The 24,691-nt window shown below is 42.1% G+C and overlaps 1 protein-coding gene across 2 annotated transcripts in view; it reads right to left on the bottom strand.

Moving 5' to 3' along the window:
• The window catches only part of RBPMS (RNA binding protein, mRNA processing factor), a 191,346-nt gene that overhangs the window by 53,579 nt on the left and 113,076 nt on the right, over nucleotides 1-24,691 (bottom strand). For both annotated transcript variants that reach the window (XM_052661382.1, XM_052661383.1), the window contains exon 5: nucleotides 17,709-17,859. In XM_052661382.1, coding sequence (XP_052517342.1) covers nucleotides 17,709-17,859 — 151 coding nt within the window. The remainder of the gene's footprint in view (nucleotides 1-17,708; nucleotides 17,860-24,691) is intronic.

Raw genomic sequence — 24,691 nt, 5'->3', positions numbered from 1 at the left:
GTATGAACAATCCAACTGTAAAAAGTCTTGAGTTACATATTTTAACGTTTGTGATGAAAAGCCATACAAATATACACATATTGATATGACTGTGCTTAGTCATTCAATGGTGTCTAACTCTTTGAAACCCCATCGACTGTAGCCCGTGAGGTTCCTCGGTCCATGGGGATTCTCCAGTGAAGAATACTGGAGTGGGTTGCCATGCCCTCCCTCCAAGGGACTTGCTAACCCAGGGGTTGAACCCAGGCCTCCCACATGGCGGGCGATTTCTTCACTGTCTGAGCCCAGGGAAGCCCTTGATATGAATGGGATTATATAGTACATGATGCTGATACTTGCTTTCATTCTCTGCTTTAGGCCTCATTTTTCCACATCAATAAATATACAGCCGATCTGTAACAATGGATTACCATGAAATCAAGGCTCTTTTCCTTGGCAAAAAGACTAGCAGAAGTGGTGGTTGTTTGGGGAATAAATGAAATGAAAAATGTCAGACTCAAAGTGTAACAGAGTCCATGCTTTGTCATCCTCCTCTTCATTCCACGATGTGCAACTAGTCAGATTCTAGTTGCCCGGAGAAATGATGGAGCTGGGGCCAGAAGCAGCTTGTCTACTTGAACAAAACAATCTAATCAGGGGCTGAGGGTGGAGGGGTGTCTTTCTGCCTTTTAATTAAATCTCTCTTAGGAGGTCAAGGAGATCGCCCTGGCCAAACACAAACAGCTCTATACAGGAAATTATGGTGCATTCCTGTTCCAATTTTCTCACTTGAGTTTAGCAAACATTTGAGGGGAGGGGAGGTAAGACGTGGAATGAAGTCCTGTTCTGGTCTCATCTTGTTTACAATTTAATAGGAGAAACAGGTCTGTAAGTGATAGGGACTTCCCAGGCGGTCCAGTGATTAGGACTCCACACTTCCATTGAAGGGGCATGGGTTCAATCCCTGGTCTGGGAACGAAGATCTCACATGCCGAGTGGTGTGTCCAAAAACTAATAAAATTTTTTTTTAAAAAAAGAAGGCGGCAGAGCAGAGCTCAATGTATGGAGGTGCTGTGTGCAAATGAAGAAGCTGATCATCACGCAGAGAGGGGAAAGGACGTCCTGGGAGCAGGCTGGCCTAGCACAGGAGCACGAAAAAAGATGTTAGAAAGGAGAAAACATGCAGAATGGCCTCAAGACTGGAGCGATGACTGACGTGATGATGAAAACTGTGAGGGAACAGGAAGGAAGGGACCCGAGGAGGGCCCGAGGATCTGGGGAGGCAGGAGGGGTGCACAGGACAGGCGACAACACTCGGCAAAGGTGTGCGCGATTGCAGGGAACCCTGGTGACAGGTCTTGTTCTGCGAGCGGGAGGAAACCGTTTTGGGTTCTCTGACCCCATCGCAGTACACATCTGATCAGCAAGCTGCTGCAGTCATAGATAAGCACTTCCAGAATGAGCATCTGATACAGAAGGATGAATTCGGAGGCTGGGGCATAAAGTCCCATTTCACAGATTCTATTGGTCAGAATTTCTTATCTTATTTTAAAAAAAAATTTTTTTTTGGTGGGGGGGGCGGGTGGGGGTATGTGGACCATTTTTAAAGTCTTTACTGAATTTGTTACAATATTGCCTCTTTCTTTTCATGTCTTGGTTTTTAAGAGGCATGTGGGATCTTAGCGGCCCAACCAGCGATCGAACTCTGACCCCCTGCACTACAAGGCGCAGTCTTAACCACTGGACTGGCAGGAGTCCCTACTGGTCACGATTTCAAGGTCCTCTGCTCCTGGTCTTACAGACCTGAGATCAGTGTGCTGAGTGAGCTGCCATCTCATCTAATCTTCCATGCCCTCACATCTGTGGTAGATTCGAAGATCCTGAGATTGCAGGCCACTGGCTACAAGTATGAGTTTTGTTTTAAAGCCGTCATTTAACCGAGCCACTACCAAGCCCACAACGCAGGAAGCACATAATCGCTGACCTCTCATAACAGCTCTGCGTGACAGTACTGCCTCCGTTGGGCAGATGGAGAAAAAGGTGCAGAGCTAAGTGGAATGCTTTTTTTTTTCCCCTTCCTGATAAACAGAGAAAGATTCTGTGTGTCAGTTGTGCCTACCTTCTGTCCACGACCCAGAAGCCTGAATTTAACTGGAAAGGAAACGTTCATTAAAAAGTCTCATTACCCACAGACAAAGAAAACAAATATGGTTACCAGAGGGGAAAGGGAACGAGGGAGGGATAAATTAAGAGGTCGGGATTAGCAGATACAAACAACTAGATATAAAGTAGATAAACAACAGACACCTATCTTGTAATAACTTACAATACAAAAAAATATGAAAAATATATAAATATATGTGTGTGTGAACCAAATCACTTTGCTAAACACCTGTAGCCATGAAATTAAAAGACGCTTACTCCTTGGAAGAAAAGTTATAACCAACCTAGATAGCATATTGAAAAGCAGAGACATTACTTTGCCAACAAAGGTCCATCTAGTCAAGGCTATGGTTTTTCCAGTAGTCATGTATGGATGTGAGAGCTGGACTGTGAAGAAAGCTGAGCGCCGAAGAATTGATGCTTTCGAACTGTGGTGATGGAGAAGACTCTTGAGAGTCCCTTGGACTGCAAGGAGAATCAAACAGTCCTATCTAAAGGAGATCAGTCCTGGGTGTTCTTTGGAAGGAATGATGCTGAAGCTGAAACTCCAGTACTTTGGCCACCTCATGTGAAGAGTTGACTCATTGGAAAAGACCCTGATGCTGGGAGGGATTGGGGGCAGGAGGGAAAGGGGACGACAGAGCATGAGATGGCTGGATGGCATCACCGACTCGATGAACATGAGTTTGAGTGAACTCTGGGAGATGGTGATGGACAGGGAGGCCTGGCGTGCTGCGATTCACGGGGTTCGCAGAGTCTGACATGACTGAGTGACTGAACTGAAATACCAGAAACTACACAACATTGCAAATTACAACTTTAAAAAAGTCTCTTTACCTTGTGAGTCTAAGGATTGAGAGTGGGACATGTTTATAATTAAAACAAACAACAAAAAAATCCTGTGATGAAAACATTCTCTGGATAACTTAAATCAATAATTAGGAGTCCCTCTCACAAAGTCAGTGTCTCCTTGGGCAATTTTACAAAAAAGATCATTTGTTGCATTTAATTTGTAAAATAAACAGTAGGTTAAATAAAAATAGTAATATTATTAAAAACCAATGAACATGAGGAAAACAAAAAACTTAAAATGTCTCAAGCCTTTACACTTAAAAGACTCTGCAAAAGTTGTACATTAAAAAATACAAAGGAAATATGAAAGACTTTCATAGCACGTTTCTTTAGGACCTTAAAACATTAGCTTTTAAAAACTCACTTTCTGCCTTTTCCAAATTTCTTGAAATGAGCTCCTATTACTTTGGGGAAAGGGAGTGGGATAGGGTGGGGGAGGAGTCAGCATTTCTGAAAGGTACTCAGCCCATGCCCAGGCCTGTGTGAGGGTCTCTGAGGATGAATCGGTGGCGTTATCATCCAGCTGTTAAAACCCCTCATGATGCAGTTATTCCTGGGCTGGTGTCCACACAGTAAGTGGCAGAAGTGGAGGCCCTCAGAGCTGAGGCTGGCACAGAGCCTGCAGGGTCCCAGGCACTGCAGGAGCAATGTTTTCCTCCAGTCTAGCCCAGAGAGGCTTTAGCTGCTGAAGCTAGTCACTGGCCCCAAATCACTAGTCATGCTCTGTTAACTGCATCATCTCCACACCCACTCTACCCAACCAGGAATAAAATATTAACTTTCAACGGTTAAGACTGGTGGACTTCCCTGGTGGTGCAGTGGATAAGAATCCACCTGCCAACACAGGGCACATGAGTTCGACCCCTGATCTGGGAAGATTCCACACGCACTGGAGCAACTAGCCTCACACACCACAACTACTGAAACCACGCTCTAGAGCCTGCAACCGCAACAAGTAAAGCCTGAATGCCTAGAGCCTGTGCTGCCCAACAAGAGAAGCCACCGCAATGAGAAGCCCAAGAACTACACCTGGAGGAAAGTCCAAGCAAAGCAGTGAAGGCCCAATGCAAGCAAAAAAATTTTTTTACCGGTCAAGATTAGACTTTTCTAAATTTTTATTTCAGTACCTCTTTACCCTAGTAAAAATTACTGACAATGTCAAAGAATTTTTATATGGGGTGTATCAATTGATATCCACCATATTAAAAATTAAAACTTAAAATCAAACCATTACATACTAAAATAAGATATATTTTGTGAAAAACATATTTCAAAACAAAAACTTAAATTCTACACTTTTGCAAAGCTCTTTAATATCTGGTTTAATAGAAGACAATTTGCAGGTGATATGATACTATTGCATAGAAAATCCTAAAGATGCTACAGGAAATCTACTAGACCTTATGAATGAATTCGTTAAAGTTGCGGGATACAAAATAAATACACAGAAATCTGCTGGATTTCTATACACTAACAACGAACAAACACTGACATAAACTGTAGCAAAATCTTTTTCGATCTGTTTTCTTGAGTAATGGAAATTACACAAAAATAAACAAATGGGACCTAATGAAGCTCAAAAGCTTTTGCTCAGCAAAGGAAGTCATAAACAAAATGAAAAGGCAACCCACAGAATGGGAGAAAATATTTGCAAATGATGTGACTGACTAGCGATTAATCTCCAAAATTTACAAACAGCACATGCTGCTCAGTATCAAAAAACCAAACAATCCAATCAAAAAATGGGCCAAGACATTTGTCCAAAGGAGACATACAGATGGCCAAGAAGCGCATGAAAAAACACTTGACATCACTAATTATTAGAGAAATGCAAATCAAAACAAAAATGAGATTATTAACCCATACCGGTCAGAATAGCCATCATCAAAAATTCTAAAAGCAGCAGTGCTGGAGAGGATGTAGAGAAAAGGGAACTCAACAGGCACCGTTGATGGGACTGTAAACTGGTTATAGCCAAATATGGAGAAGAGTATGGAGGTAACTAAAACTAGCTACCATGTAAACCCAGCAATCCCACTTCTGGGCATACTCAAAAAACATGGTTTGAAAGGATACATGCATACCAATGTTCACTGCAGTGCTGTTTGCAATAGCCAAAACACAGAAGAAACCTGTCTGTTGACAGAAGAATGAACAAAGAGGTGGTACATGTATACAAACGAATATCACTCAGCCAATAAAAGGAATGAGATAATGCCATTTACAGCGAGATGGATGGACCTGGAGATTATCACTCTAAGAGAAGTCACAGAAAGACAAATATTATATGTGAAATCTTCGCTCCAATATATAATAAACATTAAAAAAAAAGAAGACAACTGAATTCTCATATCTGCTTCTAATTCAATGTATTACAGAGCAACATAAGTCAGAAAGAAAAACACCAATACAGTATATTAACGCATATATATGGAATTTTAAAAGATGGTAACGATGACCCTGTATGTGAGACAGCAAAAGAGACACAGATGCATAGAACGGACTTTTGGACTCTGTGGGAGAGGGAGAGGGTGGGATGATTTGAGAAAATAGCATTGAAACATGTATTTATCATATGTTAAACAGATCGCCAGTCCAGGTTCGATGCATAAGACAGGGTGCTCAGGGCCAGCGCACTGGGATGACCCAGAGGGATGGGATGGGGAGGGAGGTGGGAGGGGGCTTCAGCATGAGGGACACATGTACACCCATGGCTGATTCATGTCAATGTCTGGCAAAAACCACCGCAATATTGTAAAGTAATTAGCCTCCAATTAAAATAAATTAAAAAAAGAAAAAAAATTCAACGTATTACAAGCAATTGTACCAGCTATAGGATAGGGGGAAAAAGGGCCTCACAGAGATAGGTAGCTTATGAAGGAATGGGTATTTTTATGTCTTTTTACATGTAACTGTGGACATTTCTTTTTCATATCACACCAAAAATTCTGTTGCACTGTGGTATCTGAAAACTTATCAATAAACTTTTTGTATTTTTACATGAAATTCCACTTTATATTTTACATGTTTTTTCTTTAAACCAATAACCATGTTATTTTATAACATGATGCATTGGTCATTTGGAAAATACTAGTTCTCTGCATTATGGTGATCTTCCAAATGTTGATTAATTTCACTATTCAAAAAGAAATTCATTAGTATCACCATTTATCTCAACGAAAAAAGTCTTTAAGAGTTTGCAAGTTGTCAAACTCATGGTAGTAAACGTGAAGTTTTCAAAAATTCTAGTTTTTTTAGGGTGGACTTCCTTATAATTCAGATGGTAAAGAATCTGCCTGCAATGCAGGAGATCTGGGTTTGATCCCTGGGTCAGGAAGATTCCCCGAAGAAAGAAATGACAATCCAGTCCAGTATTCTGGCCTGGAGAATTCCCATGGACAGAGGAGCCTGGTCCATGGGGTCACAAGGAGTTGGACATGACTGACTAATACACAATTTTTTTAGAGCTCTAATTTTATTGTTGCAGCAAACTCTGTTTTTCTTAAAAGGATAGGCTCATTTGATTAATTTTCATTAAAAAAAAAAAAGAGCCAAGTATCATAGTCTGAATAACCATAATTGTCTATCAAGTTATTCAAGTAAAAATGGGAGCTGATTCAGCTTACAACTTAACTTCATCATGTACTGCCCCGTTTTGTCAACAAGGAATCATATAATGACTTGTACACGCAGGAGTGTCTGACTCTTTGTGACCCCGTGAACTATACAGTCCATGGGCTTCTCCAGGCCAGAATACTGGAGTGGGTAGCCTTTTCTTTTCCAGGGGATCTTCCCAACCCAGGGATCAAAATCAGGTCTCTCGCTTTGCAGGTGATTCTTTACCAGCTGAGCCACAAGGGAAGCCGCAAAATGGAAGCCAGATCCGCTTGCAACTTAACTTTACTGCCCCATTTTGTCAAAAAGGAATTATATAGTGACTGGAGAGTGGAGACTGAACAAAAGTAATGACTTTATTAATTCCTAGGACAGTCTTAAGTGAAACTTTTTTGAAACTCAAAACAGTGTGAGGCAGTGAAGATCACGGTGGTTATCCGTTTGGAAAGTTTGGTGCCACTGTCTTGACACGCACTCACCAGTTGTGTCTATGACGACACAGTACAAAAAACAAACTCTTCTTATGAAAACAGTTTAGACCCCGTGAACTCCCTGAATGGGTTTTGGAGACCAACCAAGGGCTGGCAGACAAATACTTTTGAGACTTGCTGTACAAGAAAGTATGTCTATTTGAGGATTCCAAGTGCATGAAAAAGCAGAAGAAACAGAAGCCTGCATCAATCTTTGACAAAGAAAGAGATGCCTTCCTTTTAATAAGCAGGTGAGGAGAGAACGTGGCCTTAAAAGAATGAAGTCGGTCCCAGCTGTTTCTTCTGGACTGTCCCAGTAAATTAATTACCTTTATTCTCTCATTTCTCTGCTGAGGAAATGAATACATTGAGTTTACAAAACACTGAAGTTGGGGCCGTTATCTACATTACAAAAGAAATCTCTGACTTCCAAGGAGATTTGACTTCCTGAGTTCTTAAGGCATTTGTTTACGTGCTTAGTCGCTTCCAACTCTTTGAGACCCCAGGAACTGTAGCCTGCCAGACACCTCAGTTCATGGGGATTCTCCAGACAGGAATACTGGAGTGTGTTGCCATATCCTCCTTCAGGGGATCTTCCCAACCAGGGATCAAACACAGGCCTCCTGCACTGCAGGCAGATTCTTTTAACATCTGAGCCAACAGGGAAGCCCAAGAATAATGGAGTGGGTAGCCTATCCCTTCTCCAGGGGCTCTTCCCAACCCAGGAATCTAACCAGGGTCTCCTGCGTTGCAGGCAGATTCTGTACCAGCTGAGCCACCAGGGAAGTCTGTTGATCAATGATCAGATAAACAGAAATTAAAAGAGGGGTGGGATAGTGGTAGGTGGGATGGAGTTTCAAGAGGAAGGGGATATATCTATATATATAATCGATTCACTTTGTTGTACAGCAGAAACAAAGACAACATTGCAAAGCAATTTAAAAAAAGAAATCAAAGCAAAATGTTAACTAATAGCCACTGCTAATCAAAGATTGCTACTATTGTTTAGTTGCTAAATGTAGCTGACTCTTTGAGACCCTGTGGACTGTATGTAGCAAACCAGGCTCCTCTGTCCATGGGATTCTCCAGGCAAGAATACTGGAGTAGGGTGCCATTTCCTCTTCCAGGGGATCTTTCTGACCCAGGCAAGAATATTGGAGTGGGGTGCCATTTCCTCCTCCAGGGATCTTTCTGACCCAGGGATCCAACTCACATCTCCCGCATTGATAAGCAGATTCTTTACCATTAAGCCATCAGAGAAACTACTCAAAGGTGTGTGTGAAATCACTCAGTAGTGTCCGACTCTTTGCGACCCCGTGGACTGTACCCTGCCAGGCTCCTCTCTCCATGGGACTCTCCAGGCAAAAATACTGGAGTGGATTGCCATTTCCTTTTCCAGGGGATTTTCCTAACTCAGGGATCAAACCTGGGTCTCCTGCATTGCAGGCAGATGCTTTATCCTCTGAGCCACCAGGGAAGCCGAATCAAAGATAGGTTATTCATTAAAACGTAATTAAATAAATAGGATCAGATTAGCTGACCTATTGATGCTATAAGAAAGTACATCCCACATAAAAGATATATCACATGGAAACTGTTCTTACCAAACCCACTGCCTAATACTTTAATATTACTGTTACACTTATTTATTAAAATTATTGCAATTATGTGCATTAAGCAAAAACTAGGAATATATGCAGATTTGAAGAGAAGAAAGAGATGGAAGAGGGCTCTACCTCTCGATGTGGCCCAGTACATGTTTGATTCTTCTCTTTAAAAGGAAAACATGCTTTTGCTTTTTCACAGTGGGGCATACGGGGAAATAAACATTAGTTTAGGTCTCTGGTTTCTAAGAGTATTTGCTGTCCTTATTTACTGTAGATTTGTTCTGTGTTTTTATTTCTCAGAATGTCCAGGGGCCTAGACATCTGGTGCCCTTGCATGTCCTTAGTGCCAAATACATGTCCTGACTTATGACAATCAGGCTTACAAATGCCTGCTGGTACTGGTGGGGAGGGTGAGAGTGTTCAGATATGCAGAGTGGGTTACTCAATTATCATGGAGTCTTAGTACATAGAATAGAAGTCACTGGCATGTTTCCGTGAGCATCACTTCTGATAGCTTCAAAATGATCCAGCTCAAGGGCAGAAATCCTCAGTGGGAATCCTTGATGGTTCCCACTGCAGAGCTGCCTCAGGGGCAAAAGGCGCGTAAGTCTAGTAAGCAGAGTTCCTGCAAGTTTAGCTTTCAGGCTCAGATGTCCCCACCTCCTTCGTCTGAGGAGCTGGCTGCCTCCTGTCTCCTCCCGATGTCCATCTCCTGCCCCTTCCTTTGCGTAACGTTTCCCAGTGTCTCTGACTGCCCAGAGTCATTACTGTCTTTCTCCAGAACTTCCTTTTCACCCTTGGGCTCTTCTCTTGTCTGGGAAGATAAGAGAGGGAGCAGAAAGCCACCTCCTGAAGGGACTGCCAGTGGCAAAATCTGGGTGAGTGCCTCCCTCTTATTTCCTTGTCTACATTAAAAAGAAAAAAAGAAAGATTTTATGGTGTCCTGTTCCCTCCCTTGTCTTCCCAGAGGAGACCTTTAAGAAGAACAGTCTGCCTAAAAGAAGGACAGTATGTGAGAAATGATAAAGACAGCATGGTCCTATGTTGTAACCAAACTAAACCAAACAAAATCTACCTGTGACTCTTTGTATTTTTATACAAAATGTATATACATTTTAAAAATGTATAGCCAGGTACATAGAAAGAGAAACAATAAAATGTTAACAGAGGTTATTTCCAGACGGGAGGAAAATGTATCAGTTTAACCCTTTAAATTTCATTTATGACCTCCTTACTTTTATAACAATAAAATGGATCAGGCATAATCATTTTACAAAATAATTAAAACACAAGTTTATAAATTTTAGCGTAAAGAGAAGATTCAAGCTAAAAGGATATTGCTTGAAAAAGGACCTCTTTCTCAAATGTAGATGGGCTCAGATTATAATCCTATGATCAAACCTCTGTCTCCAGGATGGTCCCTAAGGTAGACTGAACTCTTTCATCTCCTCAAATAACAGACCCAATATCCAGTGAGACGATTCCTCACAGTTGTGTTACTTTTACTTCACAAAAGAATTGTAGAACGAGGTCTCAATTTTATCTTTAACATAAAGAACGGGCAAGGTGTGGAGTGGGGTGCCACTGCCTTCCCCAGCATACCATCTACTTAACCATAAACTGGTGAGTATTTATGCTGGTTTCATACTATCACTGTTTCAGAGAGTGGGCAGGTGAGGTCTTAGAATTCCAAACAATGTAAATAAAACAGGGCTGTTTCACATGCCTTTCCACCCAAGCTCACTGCCACTTCCACCCAAATGATCTGAAAAGCCTCCTATGTGACCCGAGTGCGTGTCCTCCAAGCAGAAAGCAAAGAAGCCAAATATCCTGGCTGAAGGATGGCTGAACGTGCCATTATTTACTGAACCAAAATACATCAGCTCTTGAAAGTGGTCACTCTTATCTTCTGAAACAATGACTCAGAATTAAGTACACCAAAACTAAATAAAAACTGCCAAGTATTTCAATTTGGTCAGCTACTTAAGAATATATTTTAGAGTTAACGCACTCTGGCCATCAAAATCTGATACTTCAAAGAGTTAATGCGGAAGCCTGGTACTTCCTTGGCGGGGTCTGGTGCTTAGGAACTCCCAAAGCAGGGGGCCCGGGTTTGATCCCTGGTTGGGGTACTAAGATCCTGCATGCCACAAGGCACGGCACCCCCCTCAAAGAGTTATTCTAAAGCCTGCTTTTCACTAAGCAGCAACCTGCTCTGAAATCTTGCCCTTACAGTTTGATGCAGGCCTCTGGGTTCTTTAATACAACCACCCTAAAAAAGTTTGATTTTAAAGTACCTCCTAAGGAGGATCTTAAAAATAGCTCTGGCCAAAAGCCTCAGTGGGCTGTAAGTTATGTAGTATGGTACAGTGAGACCAGCAATGGGCTTTAGAGCCAATTAGATTAAAACTGAGCTGTGTTTTAACTACTCAAACTCTCAGTGCTTCAGTCTCCTTAGCAGGAAAATGAGTATTTTACACACAGTTCTTAAGGGTATGTATAGCATAGTTGCTTGATAAACATTTGTTCCCTCTTTTCCCATTATTTTCTGTTTTCAATTTTTTTGGCCAGGCTGCACTGCATGTGGTTCTTAGTTCCCAGACCAGGGACTGAACCCACACCCCTTACATTGGCAGTACAGAGTTTCATCCACTGGACCACCAGGAAAGTCCCTGTCATCCATTCAATAAAAGCAACAAAGGTCCGTCTAGTTAAGGCTATGGTTTTTCCAGCAGTCATGTATGGATGTGAGAGTTGAACCATAAAGAAAGCTGAGCGCCGAAGAATTGATGCTTTTGAACAAGGATATCCAACCAGTCCATCCTAAGGGAGATCAGTCCTGGGTGTTCATTCAAAGGACTGATGCTGAAGCTGAAACTCCAATACTTTGGCCACCTGATACGAAGAACTGACTCCTTGGAAAAGACCCTGATGCTGGGAAAGACTGAAGGCGGGAAGAGAAGGGGATAACAGAGGATGAGATGGTTGGATGATATCACTGCCTCGATGGACATGAGTTTGAGTAAACTCCTGGAGTTGGTGATGGACAGAGAAGCCTGGTGTTCTGCAGTCCCTGGTGTTGCAAAGAGCTGGACATGGCTGAGTGACTGAACTGAACTGACTGATGGATCATTTCAATCAACCTCTCGAATTGCAGCAGCCCAGATGCTTTTTGGACTCACTTGAGACATCAGATAGTTAAGAGAGCCGAACAGACATATCTCCTCCCACTCCTCTGGTTCTAGCAAGGTATCTGTACCACCTGAATACACAGTGCCCTACAGCACGCACAATACAGAGAGAAGGGCTGTGAGAACCAGATTAAATGGCCCTGCCAGGCCATTTAATCTAACTGGGCATTGGAACTTTGTCCTAAAGGGGTAAATGAAACACTTCTGAAATTCAAAAATCAGACAGAGATACACGAGCATCATACACATGCTGAAGGCATCTTAGGGTGACTGCCTCAGGCTGGTAGAATTGTACTGACTTCTTTCCTCTATTTTCCTGGACCACCTAAAAATGTTTTTCCTCTGAGAAGCATGTAGAATTTTTATCATCAGAAAGAAATAAAATGATCTGCATGATGAAACACAAAAATGCAAGGAAGTTGCTTTTCAGAGTTTAAAAAAAAAAAAATCTTGTCTTCCTCCCCAAACGACACCTATGTGGTCTTTCCCTTGCTGCCCTCCGCCCGGTTGGACCAGGTCTTCCTCAGGTCCAGTTGCCATCCTTTTTGGTGGTGCCCCGCTGAGCACAAGAGGCACGGGACACCCAGCATCTGGTAATGGCGGCACTCAGCACATTTTCAGAGCAAGGGTGGGGACTGTGAAGTCACCCGCGATCCTTCAAGCGGCACACACTGTGCACGCTGCCCTGGAAAACGCAGGCACACAGGCTGTGTTCTCCTGGGTACAGGGAGCTTCAGACCAGACCCCAAAAGGCCTCTAGTCCACAGAGATGAAGGTGAAGAGATTCCACATTTGCTGTTTTCCCTGGGAGGGCACTTGCCATGTACTTTGAAGATTTTTCTGAACTTTGACAGGATCTCTTTAGACGTCAGAAAGAACCCTCACTTCCTGATGGCTGGGGTGAGTACAGGATGGATGAGAAATTCCGGTGATGTGCCGAGAAAACTAGGCGGTGGTCTGATTATTCACCGAATGGTTATGTGCCTACAGTGTATTTAAAAGTATCACGCTGAGAGAGCACTGATTTGCTGTGAGGGGAGGGGACATGGCAGGGCAAGGGTCAGGGAAGAGAGGGTGCAAGTAGTGAAGAGAACTTAATTTTACAATTTGTTGCTTAGCTGGTGATTCTCAAAAATGATTATGTATCAGCTCCTATACTCTATTTGGACACCTGAGCATGCACAGAATTCTAATTTAATTTTCTGGCCAACAGGTCTCCCAAGTAGAAATCACTGAGACTTAGAGAAGAAATACACTATTCAGCTTAAAATGCCATTTTCTGCCATGATTTCCACACAGGTATTTGAGTTTTCTAAATCTTAAAATGTTAGTGTGAAGTACACCAAAAAAAAAAAATTTTTTTTTATTACTTTTTACCTATATTCTAATAGGGAAATCGTTTGGGTTTTTTGTCCCCAAATATCAGATTAATGGCTGAAGTGGGTTGTTTTTCCATTGTTCACTGTACGTATTCAATCAATCTAGTGAACTACCATATGCATAAATGAGCTGAAGCTGTCTAACTGGAATTGCAATTTATTTCCTTAGAGTAACAAAAGGATTTGTGTACTTAATCTCAAAAAAAGAAAAGAAAATCAGAATCACCCAAGGAGCTTTAAAAATTATAATGAGTAGGTCCTAGACCAGACCCATGGATATCTGAATCCTGGACTACAGGAATCTGAAGATCCCCTGGAGAAGGAAATGGCACCCCACTCCCGTACTCTTGCCTGGAAAATTCCATGGACTGAGGAACCTGGTAGGCTACAGTCCACCGGGTCGCAAAGAGTTGGACACGACTGAACCACAATGTTATGTAATTTATGCACGTCATACATCTCTCGACTTTCTGCTTTGTCACAGTGTTTTTCCTTCTTTTTTAAGATTTTGTTTGATGGGGACCATTTTGAAAAATCTTCACTGAATCTGTTGCAACATTGCCTCTGTGGTTTATGTTCCAGAGTTTTTGGCCACGAGGCATGAGGGATCATAGCTCCTAGACCAGAGATCAAACCGGCATCCCAGCATTGGAAGGTGAAGTCTTAGCCACTGGTCCATGAGGGAGGTCCCTCACAATATTTTTCTTTATTACATAAATGCAAGTAAAGGAGGAGAAGCTCAAACAAATAAAAATTTATTGAAGGAAGTAGACTACATTCCTGGGATTGGATGCAAATTTCATTCATCTTTTCTCCTAATTTGGAAAAGCAATTGGCTATAGCCACGTAGAGATGACACCTCAGAAGATAAATACCTATATTTAGCTTTCAGGGGGGAAAAAAAAAAAACCTCAACTTAGGGAAAAAAAATTAAGATTATCCTTTACATTTGCCTAGTATTCTGCATATAATACACCTATTTAATCCTCAACACCATCTTATAATATCGTTTTATTTAGCTCTCACAACAATCATGTGAAAATGGTATTATTCCCATTTTTCAGCCAAGGTGAAGGAACAGAAGCATAGCACGGTTAATAGTCTTTAAGTTCCAATATTTGGGTTTCTCATCCTTCATGCCTGGCACAGAGCAGGCACTCAGCAAATAAGGCAGTCTGATTTGGGGACATTTAAACTAAGCTGAAATGAATCTCTTTCATATCCTTGACATATGCCAAGTGTCCTAACAACTTTGATCACCACCAACCCTTTGGATTGACAGCTCTTTTAAGGCAAAAATCACAGTCCCCTTCCTCCCCTGTGCCAACCACACCTGGTGCTCATTTAGGTTCAACGGACACTTGAGAAATGAGAGTTCGAATAAGTATTTGTTAGTATAATCAAATCACATTCTTCCTTGAGTGCTGGCAGTGGGTATTTTTCAGCCACCACTATATAAAAAATATCAACAAAAAGAAGCATTTAGGATTGCCCAGTGGCTCAGAGGTGAAGAATACAGCTGCCAACGCCAGAGACATGGGTTCGATCCCTGGGTCAGGAAGATCTCACATGCAGCAGAACAACTAAGCCCATGTACCACAACTACGGAGCCTGTGCTCTAGAACCTGGGAGCTGCAAGTACTGAAGCCCCTGCACCCTACAGCCTGCTACACCACAAGAGAAGCCATCGCAACAAGAAGTCTGTGCGCTGCAACCAAGACCCAGCACAACCAAGCACATAAATAAAATCAGTGCTTTCAAACTGTGGTGTTGGAGAAGACTTTTGAAAGCCCCATGGACAGCAAGGAGATCCAACCAGTCAATCCTAAAGGAAATCAGTCCTGAATACTCGTTGGAACGACTGAGGCTGAAGCTCCAATATTCTGGCCACCTGATGCAGTCAACTCATTGGAAAAGACCCTGATGCTAGGAAAGATAGAGGGCAGGAGAAAAAGAGGGTCTCAGAGGATGAGATGGTTGGATAACATCACCGATTCAATGGACATGAACTTGGGCAAACTCCAGGAGATGGCAAAGGACATGGAGGCCTGCCATGGCTCTGCAAAGAGTCAAACACGATGTAGCAACTTAACAACAACTGTGAGTGTGCGTGCAGCATTTATAAAATCTTTCTCATGGTCTGCAACAGAGACGCCTACAGGCCTTTCCCAAGTCCCAAATCCAATGGTTCCATCAGTCTACTCTTGGTTGGCATATAAAGTCACCACCTCTAGCAACAATTACAGGCACAATACAATTGAATTCGCCAGGGCAGAACCACTGTCACATTCTTAGTCTGGAGAGTGCTTCAGGGAAAACAACCATTTTGCACAAGTTACAGAAAAGCTCCCAATTTCCAGAGGGAACTGAAATGGATGAAAAGGTCAGTCTGAGTGGCCAGTGTAACCTCTGTCAAGGTCTCTACATCATAAAAAGGAGCTCTATTAAGAAAAATCACACTAATTTATTTTCTCAATAATAGACTATAGTTTTTTTTTTTTTTTAAAGCTTCCAGTTTGTTTTGCCATAAGGTGCCAGGCAAGTTTTGACCCTGCCATGGAAACTATCTGACCGCTTCTGAGCGGTTCTGGACACAGGCAAGGCGGGGAGGCAGGGCTGGCCAGAGCAGTCCTTAAACCTCTGCTCTCAGCTCTCCCGAACTTCAGTGCCTCGTGTGTGGATGTCCAGATTATTCATCTTTTTGTTTTCATGGACCCTACTGTGAACTGGCTATCATCTCTTGGATTAAGTACTTTACAGAGATGTTGTAACAAATTTAGAAAAAAAAAACAAAACCACCACCACCCAAACTCCCAGAGAGAAAAACATTCAATAAAGAACTAAAAGGATAAAGTATCGTCAGCATTTTTACACTTTCTGTCTGAATCAAGCTTTTCAAAGAAGTACTCTGAGATCTGGTGCAAAATCACTAGGAAAGTAAAGAGTTACTCTAGGTTCTCTTTTCTAAGTAAAAGTGTCCTACGAATACTCTGTTCTGATGCCTTAAAGAGAGAGGACATTTCAGAAAGAAATGAAGAGGCATACAAATGGTATAATTCTACAAATAGCCAAATTAAAAAATATGAAATTTATCCACTTCTCATCACTAATACTTACTAGATATATGTAATATACAAAGCACTGAACTAGATGCTGTTAATGACACATAATTAGCATTAATAAATATTCTTATATCCTTTCATGTAACTGCACCCTAAGATAAAACTTCTGTTTAATTTTCCCCAACAAACAAAGGTTTTGAGTTTCCCTAGGACACGGAAGAACAAAATATATATATTTCTCTCTATTATGATTTCCTGGATTCATAGAAAAACTATCCAATACACTGAGGGAGAAACTCTTTTATCTACCAGTTTCCACTGATAAGCAGCAGCTTTTCAAGAATGACTGAGCTACAGAATGACTGTAATTTCCACAACCTGATTAAATCTGACACGCACAAGACACGAGGGAGAGAGGACCCCTGCACCCTTCAATTTCAATAAGAAAAGTTGAAGCGGACTGTCTGGGAAAGCAGAAAGAAGATCAAGATCATGTGGCTTGGGAAAAAGGTCAAGAACCAGAGGGCAGTAAGATTCCAAGTAACACCAAGCACGTGGGATTCCCTGAAGGCCCTGCCATATTCAATCCCACACGGCCATGCATTAACAGGACAAGTGCAGGCATATCGCACGCCTCACCCCTTCTACTGATTGAGCTTGACAAAGAAAATTAAGACAACCTTTTCAAGTTATTCCATCAAAGGCAGAAATCATAGCCTGGGCATTTAGGAGAATGAGCTCATTAGGTGGGGGTAAAAGACTTGTTTTGCAATTAGTCAGTGTCTTTTTACCCAATTCATTTAAAACAAGGAAGCCCTGAATTTCCTTAAACCGTTGCTCGTATTAGTTTGTTAGAACTGACTGGTCTACTATATAAATTTTTTGTGTATGTTTACTCCCCCACTCCTCCCGATTTATGGCCAAACTGTTCTCAAAAACAGAACGAACTTCTTATGATCTGCTTCTTTCAAGCTTCACATTATATCTTCCCAAAGCCACAGAACTGATAATCTCCAAAAAATGAAATAAAGGGAATGCCGAGAACCAGCCCTCATGGTCCAAGGATGGGAAATAAATAAGGATTTCAACCCCAAAGCAAAGAGGGCATACTCACAGTAAGGTCAAGATCATATATTTAGGAAGCCTACAGCACTTAAAACTAAGTTGTGTAGTCACAGTTCTGACTGAGCCGAACCATCTTTTGGGACAGCGAGTCATGAACAAGATTGCTGTCTTTGGAATTCAGACAGCAAGAACAGGCAGCCTCTTCTCAGAAATGGAAATGTCACTCAGCCAGCTCTGTGTCCCGTGGTGTAATCTCACATGAAGCACTTGAACAATTCTTCCCCCGCACCCCGCCCCCCACCAAATGAAAAGTAGATCGACTTACATGGCTCTCTGGCAATGAACTGAGGTACAGTGTTGGGCAGAGGAGTACTGGGGTTTGGAGTCCCTACTAGTTTGTTCTTGGCCATCTTCGTGTTTGCCTTAGCAAACTCTAGTCGTAGTGTTTGCGGAATTTCAGGATCGAAGCGGATGCCCTTTAGAAATAAAGAACAAATGGAAGATGTTTTCATTTCCTTAGAAGCAAACCGGAATGGTGACAAAATAAACATACCAGTCAGCCCAGCCTATCAGAGAAAAAAAAAAAGCAAGGACACTCATTCTCACTGTTTATACAGAATACATGAAAACCTATGATACAACATGTCCACAAAGTCACGGAGATCTCGTTAACTCTATCAAAAACTTAAGTTGCATGGTTTTCCAACTACTCCTTTTCTTTTTGGACTACACTGTCAGGCTCAGGGTTTTTTTTAATGTGGACCACTTTTAGTCTTTCTTGAATTTGTTAGAATATTGCTTCTGCTTTATGTTTTGGTCTTTTTGGCCAAGAGGTACATGGGACCTTAGCTTCCTGATCAGGAACTGAAGCTGCACCCCCCTGCACTGGAAGGCGAAGTCTCCACCACTGAATCACCAGGAAATTCCCTGAAGTTCAAATGTTAAATCTGGACCAACAAATTCCTAGCATGGCTAAAAACTAACTAATGCCTACCAATAAGAATAAATAAATGTAAAGCCCTGTACAACACTGGAAATTCTAATACCAAAAATCATAAGAAGGATTTGACCAGTGTTTAAAACAATATAATTTTTCAATGCTTTAGGTTCATCACCTCTAGAAGGGGAAAATTCTCATCTTTTTCCAACTGGAGAACTTTCATATTGATGATACATGGGCTCTGAATTACTAGGTAGATAAGAATGAAACAGTTTTAAGATTTCAATATAATTAGTATCATTTCATTCCAGTTAGCTTCTAGACTGATAAATTTAGATGAATGCCTTGATGTGTTAAGGTCCTGATTTTGACTATCGCTGGCTCATTAGCTACATGGATGGACAGACAACAGATTACTGGGACCAAAGAAAGGCTAGTAATTTCTACCCTTAACTCTATTATTATAGTTTACCTACACAAAACATATTCAACAAAATAAGTCACACACTATAAAATACAAGATTTTTTTTTTGGATGTAGACCATTTTTAAACTCTTTACTGAATTTGTTACAATATTGTTTGTTTTTTTATGTTTTGGATTTTTTGGCCACAAGGCATGTTGGATCTGAGCTCCCTGACCAGAGATCTAACACGCAACCCTCAGCATTGGAAGTGAAGTCTTAACCACTGGACTGCCAGGGAAGTCCCCATGAAAAACAATATTTAGGACAAGATAAGTCTGTTCTGAAACCCCACCACCCCAACTCCATCATTCAAGAAGGTCTGAGCATACTGAATCATCTCGTGAGATCTACTGTCCAATGCTATGGAATCTGGACCCCAGTAATGGTATGAAAAAGACACCCCAGTATAATATGGTGCATACCAGTGTATTCAGAACAGACTTAGGCACCCTGTTTGTCTGTATGGCATGTTCTGGAAAAAGAGTGAGTTCTGAAAATGAGGGTCTTAAGAACACAGGTTTTTAGATTACCACCCACATGAGCCTGCGGGTTCCAAAGCCCCTTTCTTCATTTAATTAGCTTGAATTAAAGAGCAATTTCCACCAGAAATTAGTAAGAGTCTCTAACTCTGCAGACCAGCATAAACAACTCTGAACTTCACAGGCCCAGGTCCAAAGATGGGAGGAAGAGCTGTGCCCTCATGGTAACAGCAATAAGAAAAATGAAGGGAGGTGAGGGGGAGAGAAGTCCTCGGGGAGGCACCACGGAAGCCATCGAGCCCCAACCCACAGTCCCAGGGTGGGTGGAATTTCCTTCTGAGCCTGATCGACACACTTTCTCAGAAGAAACCAACTGCAGGAGCAAGCAGGTTGGAGTGAACAAGGAATCCTCTTGGGCAGCCCTAACCAGTGACAAAATGAAAAAGGGGGCAGCTGTATGAAATGTAAAAAGCAATTCTTTAACTGCCGTTAGTTTTTGTCTTAACTGGGGAAACTTCAGGACTGTCTTGCCAAAAATTTATCTATGGGGAAAAAGGACAAGGCAGCATGCAGAAGTCGTGTTTGCTTCCATTCACTTCCACGGAGAGCATCTCCCTCCATCAGAGCTGGTATCACACCAGAGTAAAGATGTCCAAATACGGATCTGAAGAGCTGTGGTCTTTGCTGGGAGATGAGCACAGATCCCTGCTGTCAGAGGTGTGCCATGGAAGGGCCTGCATATTCGTCTCACGCTCCATCCAACTGCACATAGAAACAGCGTGCTCTCTATTTCAGAGTGTCGTCCTTGGCACGTAACTCCATCATCCTTCTGTGAAGAAGCACCTGTCCTCACCCTGAGCCCACATCACCATGAGCAGCATGGGAAAAGCATCCTGGTCAGGGGTCCTCTGGAGTTTCTAGTCCCCGAGAGGAGGCTCTCCGTCTCCGATGCCTCAGTCCTTTTCCTGACGCGCCCGAGTTGACTGAAGCTCTTACACAACCTGGTCTCGTGACTCAGGTCCTAAAACATGCCTGAGTGGCCCCAACTCCTCATACTCCTCCCTCCCTCTGTGAGCTAAAATAACACCACCATCATGTTCCAAATCAAAGTTCCAGCTCCTTATTAAAAAAAAAAAAGAAAAAAAACTCAGAAGTTAAAATGACCTAATTTGTTTGGCAGCTTATTCAGAGGCCGGAGGCTTAGAATACAAGCTACATTCTTCTAACATCTTTAGCAGCAATACCATATTTGGTAATCAATATCCTGCTCCGCTCAGTTTCTATCCAGAGGGATTAGCCAAGCCAAAAACATTTAAATGTGAGAAGGATGAAGAGGAGGCAAAGGGAGGCAGGGATGGGGGGAACATGGATGTGAGGAGGAAGAAAGGAGAAGAGAAAGATGAAAAAGAGGAAGACAGATAAAGGAGACATGAAAAGAAAAAACAAACTCCTTGTGCTTTTAATTAAAGCCTATTAAGATTATTCTCTGGCCACAGTGACTTCCAACATTAAATGCTATCAGGATAACATTACTACTAAATCGAAAGAGGGAATCTGTGACTTTCAAAATCAACTTTTTCATTATTGTTTAAAATTGACCAAAACCCTTCTGATAAGTAAATAAAACCTTTTCTCTTCCAATTGTAAATGGTGTCCAGAAAGAACAGTTTCTGGATATCAGGATGATACCAGTTTGAGAAGGTATTCAGAAGCAACCCAACCTTACTGGCTATAGGGACAGCCAACAACCTCTCCAAGATGGCCTAGTACACTTTGACCAAAGCAACACAGGTTCACTGTGATCTACAAAGGCGAACTCCCTACCCAAGGGGCCAAAAGTATCCTTAGAAGTAGTCTTTATGACCCAATGAGCTGCTTGCGACATGCCAGGCTTCCCTGTCCTTCACTAACTCCCAGAGTTTGCTCAAACTCATGTCTGTTGAGTCGATGATGCCATTCAACCATCTCATCCTCGGTCGCCCTCTTCTCCTCCAGCCTTCAATCTTCCCCAGCATCAAGGTGTTTTCCAATGAGTCAGCTCTTCACACCACGTGGCCAAAGTATTGAAACTTCAGCTTTAGCATCAGTCCTTCCAGTGAATATTCACTGTTGACTTCCTTTAGGATTTAGCAGTCTACTAAATAACACCAAAGACTGTATCAGGGCAGTTGCAAATCCATAAGCCTGTGTGTTCCCGACTAAATATCTGTGTTCTCTCAAAATCCACGCTGAAGCCCTAACTCTCAATGTGATGTATTCGGAGGGAGGGCCCCTATGAAGGGATTAGTGCCCTTGAGAGAAGAGGAAGAGACACGCAAGACCTCTCTCTCTAAGAGCACCCTCCGAGGAAAGGCCACGCGAGGACAAAGTGAGAAGGTAGCAGTCTACAAGCCAGAAGCAGGATCCTCACCAGATACTGAATTTGCTGGCAGCTTGATCTTGGACTTCCTAGCCTCCAGAACTGAGAGAATTAATGTTGTTTATACCACCTCGTCTGTGCTATTTTGTTATGGCAGCCAGAGCTAAGATACCTTAATAACACGGTTTTGTTTCTTGCACCATAGTTCCTAAAATAGGCCGCAGTACTCTTTCTGAACTTTCTGGAGTCTCATCCAGGTGAATCTCCTCTTCTCCACCAGCCCCAGCCCCAAGCCCACCTCCCCCCTCACTGCAAGTGACTCAACCCGTACAAACAGTTTTACTCAACGCATCTGTGTTGATGTATGCGATTACTAGAAGTCTTAACAATTCAATCTCAAAAGCGACAAACGGCAATTACAGACTGGAAGGAAAATTCAAACTCCGCATCTGCATACGGCAATGCTCTACACTCACTTTATTGAGGCAGTTGCAAAACATCTTTTTATCCCTTCTCTTTCTCCTCAAATGAAAGGTTAAAACTATCTGTAAATGAAATATCTTGAAAAAAGAGTTTTCAGAGTTGTAAACTAGACCCCCCCCCCCTTAATGAAAATCTTTGTTTCTTACTTACATTGAAGTTAGATTCTAATCAAGTTACAGAGCTTCAAAATGCCATTTTATGGCTCTACGGACTATATCAAAGGCTGGCGTCTCAGAAGGACAAGGGAAGAGCTACTATATGAGAAAACACAAGAAAACGGCAAACTGAAAAGACATCACAAAATCCTGAAGACCCGAGCCTACAGAAATCTAGAGAATCACTGGAAATGGATTGTAGCTCTTTCAGTGTCTTTCTGGAAGACAGGATGGAAACCCTATTAATTAATGCACTGCAAAGCTCGGATCCCAAGTTGCTCTCGTGTTTCTCTAGCTGTTGCAATTCTGGTTTCTTAGGCACAGCGGCTGTGCTGGAACGATTTACTGGCTGCAAATCATGGGTTTGGAATCATGATTATTCTGAACATAAAGGTTCAACATCATTCCAACCCTTTAGCAGTGTCTCTGGTATTAATGTCGTCTCACAAGAGTGGAATAAATATTAGTCAGGAGCTTATTCACTGACTAATGGAAGGAAAAAGGAAAGAGAAGGGCTATTCTAGAATGATTCAAATATCCTTAGAGGCCTAGCCTCATATGCAATGTTTGGTCCTTGACTAAACAAACCAGATGTGAAGACTTCTTGTGCAAATATGAACAAAGCTGAATATAGGATGCGCATTAGGTGGTATTTGGGAACTGTCCATTTTATTAGGCATGATAATATCATAATGTAGGAAAATATCTTTCGATTTTCTTGTGATCTCAAGAATGTTTTTCTCAGGCATATTTTATTTTTAATTGAAATATAATAGCTGTACGGATGCGTTAGTTGCTGCTGTACGGCTGCATGAATTCAGCTGTGAGTATACATATATCACCGCCCACCCACCCCCACCCGACCTTGAGCCTCCGTCCCACCCCTTCATCCTGCCCCTCTCGGTCATCACAGAGCACTGAGCTGAGCTCTCTGTGCTATACAGCAGTTTGCCAGCAGCTATCTCTTTTACACATGGTAGTGTAAACATGTCAACCTGTATCTCCTGATTCATCCTGTCTTTAATTTTTTGTACTGAAATACAAAGAATAATGAGAATGTGACAAAATATCATAACAGCAAGTATTTGACTTTAGAATACTTGGGCGGGGGGGGGGGGAATGGAAGCAAAGGCAACGAACTGTTGGTATATTCTGATGGGTTTTGTGGATGTTCGTTACTCTATCTTTTGGTATGCTTGAAATTTCATTAACAGTAAAAACAGAACAGATTTAAGCAAGCATGTAACAGTTCTATGTGCTAGAGATGTAAGAATCAGTCAAGTCCCTGCCTTGAGGAGTTCAGAGGGTACACTCTGGTAGAGGAATTGTACAGGTAAACTAACGGTTAGATTAAGAGACAAACAGGAGGTTTAGAACTCCATGGGAAACACAGCCAAGGCCCGGAGTGACTGACGACCAGGAAGGCATCACTGAGGAAGTGCCGAAATTTACCAGGTGGTAGTCCAGGAAAGAGCTCAGCAAAGTTCTGAGAGACAGGATGTAGAGAGGGTGTGGATGTGTTGTGCGTAAGCAGATGCTTATGTCCTCGGTTGTCCTGAGCTCTTTGTGACCCCATCGACTGCAGCTAGCCTGCCAGACTCCTCTGCCTTTGACTGTGTGGATCACACCAAAACGTGGAAAATTCTTCAAGAGATGGGAATACCAGACCACCTGATGTGCTTCCTGAGAAATCTGTATGCAGGTCTAGAAGCAACAGTTAGACCCGGACATGGAATAACAGACTGGTTCCAAACTGGGAAAGGAGCATGTTAAGGCTGTATATTGTCACCCTGCTTATTTAACTTATATGGAGAGTACATCATGTGAAATGCCAGGCTGAATGAAGCACAAGCTGGAATCAAGATTGCCAGGAGAAATATCAATAACCTCGGATATGTAAATGAAACCACCTTTATGGCAGAAAGCCAAGAACTAAAGAGCCTATCGATGAAAGTGAAAAACCCAACATTCAAAAAGTAAGATCATGGCATCCGGTCCTATCACTTCCTGGCAAAAATGGGGAAACAATGGAAACAGTGACAGACTTTATTTTCTTGGGCTCCAAAATCACTGTAGACGGTGACTGTAGATGGCGACTGCAGCCATGAAATTAAAAGATGCTTGCTCCCTGGAAGAAAAGCTATGACCAACCTAGACACCATATTAAAAAGCAGAGACAGTACTTTGCCAACAAAGGTCCATTTAGTCAAAGCTATGGTTTTTCCAGTGGTCATGTACGGATGTGAGAATTGTACCATAAAGAAAGTTGAGTGCTGAAGAACTGATGCGTTTGAACTGTGGTGTTGGAGAAGACTCTTGAGAGTTCCTTGGACTGCAAGGAGATCCAACCAGTCCATTCTGAAGGAGATCAGTCCTGAATATTCACTGGAAGGATGGATGCTGAAGCTCCAATACTTTGGCCACCTG

The sequence above is a fragment of the Budorcas taxicolor genome, chromosome 24 (assembly GCF_023091745.1).
Source record: "Budorcas taxicolor isolate Tak-1 chromosome 24, Takin1.1, whole genome shotgun sequence".
Taxonomy (NCBI): domain Eukaryota; kingdom Metazoa; phylum Chordata; class Mammalia; order Artiodactyla; family Bovidae; genus Budorcas; species Budorcas taxicolor.
This window is presented reverse-complemented; position numbering and strand designations above follow the sequence as displayed.